At 46.9% G+C, this 2,498-nt stretch overlaps 1 protein-coding gene across 1 annotated transcript in view; it reads left to right on the top strand.

Moving 5' to 3' along the window:
* YRDC (yrdC N(6)-threonylcarbamoyltransferase domain containing) overlaps positions 1 to 1,916 on the top strand; it is a 3,499-nt gene extending 1,583 nt beyond the window's left edge. The window contains exons 2-5 of the mRNA XM_009879878.1: positions 73 to 187; positions 537 to 656; positions 1,364 to 1,506; positions 1,853 to 1,916. Coding sequence (XP_009878180.1) covers positions 73 to 187; positions 537 to 656; positions 1,364 to 1,506; positions 1,853 to 1,916 — 442 coding nt within the window. The remainder of the gene's footprint in view (positions 1 to 72; positions 188 to 536; positions 657 to 1,363; positions 1,507 to 1,852) is intronic.
* The last annotated feature ends 582 nt before the right edge of the window (positions 1,917 to 2,498 follow it).

Below are 2,498 nucleotides of genomic sequence, written 5' to 3'. Positions count from 1 at the left end.
GGCGGGAGCGGCCGCTCTGCTCGCCGGGCGAAGCTGTGAACCGCCTCTGCCGCGCTGCCCCTCGCCCTGCAGGTACTGCCAGGTGAACGTGCCGGACGAGCTGCTGCGGGACCTGCTGCCGGGACCTGTCACCCTGGTCTTAAAGCGTTCGGAAGAACTGAATAAAGACTTGAATCCTTTCACATCGGTAGGTCTTCGCCACAGGGTGAATCTGTGGTTTTTGAGGGACAGGATGCTATTTTTGTGCTTCTGCTGTTGTAGCTTTTATTCTTAAGTGTGTGTTTAGCACGTTTAGCAGTGATTGGCGTTTTCCCGAAGCTGTTCCCTGTGCTGTTGTGCTCCCTGTGATTTACTTTGAACACAACGTAACGCAGTGTTGGGGGCTGACTTACGGAAGCACATCTCATTATTGCTGGTTCAGCGGGCGTTGATGTATTGATTCTCCAGAGTATCAGCTTTAAGTCAAGAGGGCTTTAGGCAAGGCAAGATTAAAAACGGTAACCGTGTGTAAAACCATACTGTCTTCTTCCTTCTAGCTGGTTGGTGTTCGTATTCCAAACCACCCTTTTGTTAGGGACTTGGCACGAGCTTGCTCTGGACCACTGGCTTTGACAAGCGCTAACATCAGCTGTCAGGCGAGCACGCTGACGGTTTCGGTAAGTCTGCTTTTGCCCCTGAGTGATGTTGTTGTGGTAGTCTGTCACAGCTCCAGCCTCTCACAATTGGAAGCCAGCTTTAGCAGTAAAATAAGGATTTCTCTGCTGGTACTATTTTTTTTTTAATGATAATCTCCGGTTAAAACAGCCTGCAGGTATGTGGTGTGGGGTAGCTGTCTTGCTGAGGGCAGAGCTGAAGATCAATATTTAAAGGCTTATCACAGCTTTTGAAGTGGGTGCCAGGTCTGAAAGACAGAAATTGCTGTAGGAGGGATGGCTGTGGAATGAGACTGCTGCTGTCTGTACGGCTCCTTGCAGCCTGGTAACTAACTCACTCAAGGAGGTGTCTTTTTGCAAAGCTTGTGACCCTGGCGATGGTATAGTTGGGCACAGTACCAGACAGATGCCCTGTCCTTGCGCCTAAATGTCTTGATAGACTTCTAGCTTTTCTTCAGCGCTCCTTAATACGCAGTGGTGCAGCTGAGAAGTCTTCAGACAGAGAATCCTTGTGGCTTTCCTGCATGTCTGAGATAAATCTGTTCTCAGAAATCAACCCGGGGTGCGTTTGTGACAGAAAAAAGTGAGCTGACCTGACAGAGGAAGGGGAGGGACCACCTCCTCACTTGACAGCAGAACGTCCAGCAGTGTCTGTTAAAACACGATCACAAACCGTCTCCAGGACTGTTAGCCACACCTCTCTCTTTCAGGAGTTCCAAGACCTGTGGCCTCAGTTGTCCTTAGTCATCGATGGAGGCCCGATAGGGGATATCCAGAGCCCAGAGTGTCGTTTGGGGTCAACTGTGGTTGACTTATCTGTGTCGGGGAAGTTCACCATCATTCGTCCTGGCTGGTGAGCACTCTTTGATGAATATAAATGTAGCTTTTAATTTACTTCAAATAAAACGAAGCTTTCAAGTTAGGGTGGGTTGCGTTTTGCTTGTTTTCCCATAGCAGTTGACCCTTGACATTAATGTTGTTTAGCTTAACTACCAGCACGCTCAGAAATCCTGAAAGCGCGCTTAAAATTCTGATCCCGGGACACCCCTTTCTAGAACTTCTATGTGAAACACTCTAGTTTCTGGAGTTTGTGTTCTTGATTCAAAATGCAGTACTGCATCTAGCTGATTGCTCTTTCACACAAAATGCAATTTAGTCCTTAAAAACCTTTTTTCTGATGGTTCTGTTTCACCCCACAGTGCACTGACATCCACAGTTGAAATCCTGAAGCAGAAGTATGGCTTGATACCAGAATCCTCTTAAGACTTCGGACTCCGAGGAGGCTCTGCAGAGCTGGGAAGGCTGCGCACCGTGTGCCGGCGCATTCAGGAAATGGACATTCGGGGCCTTGTTTAATGAGGTCGATGGGTTATGTCAAGGTTAGTAACCAAAAGAAAAAAGATGAAACAAGAGAACAACAGTTGATGGGCATCTGTTAATTAGTATCACATCTGCTATAGTCTGAAAAACCAACCCAAATCCCTATGCTGACCTCTGTGCTGCTGTACCATTCCCAAATACTTCTCTGTTTTACTAACGTGATTAGGCCTTTGAAACACGCTGTTTGAACATTGGACTGTTCTCAGGACAGGATGATGAGGACTGTGTTTGATCCACCCTCCCCTTAACACTCATTCCATGTCTTTGTTTATTGTGTCTGCACTGAAAGAAATGCAAAGATGGAAAAGAGTTTTTTCCAGCTTTCAGGGTGTTGCAGCTGAGGTGTTCTCTGGCTGTTTTTCTCTGTTCTAAATGTAACCAAAACCTACTACTGAGATGAAACTGTAAGCGCTTTTGAAATTTGCAGTGTTCCTATGGTCCTATTTAGACAAGAGCTGCTCAGAA

Source organism: Charadrius vociferus, unplaced genomic scaffold (assembly GCF_000708025.1).
Source record: "Charadrius vociferus isolate BGI_N301 unplaced genomic scaffold, ASM70802v2 scaffold562, whole genome shotgun sequence".
NCBI lineage: Eukaryota > Metazoa > Chordata > Aves > Charadriiformes > Charadriidae > Charadrius > Charadrius vociferus.
Note: the sequence above shows the minus strand (reverse complement) of the source record. Positions and strands in the feature narration are given on the sequence as shown.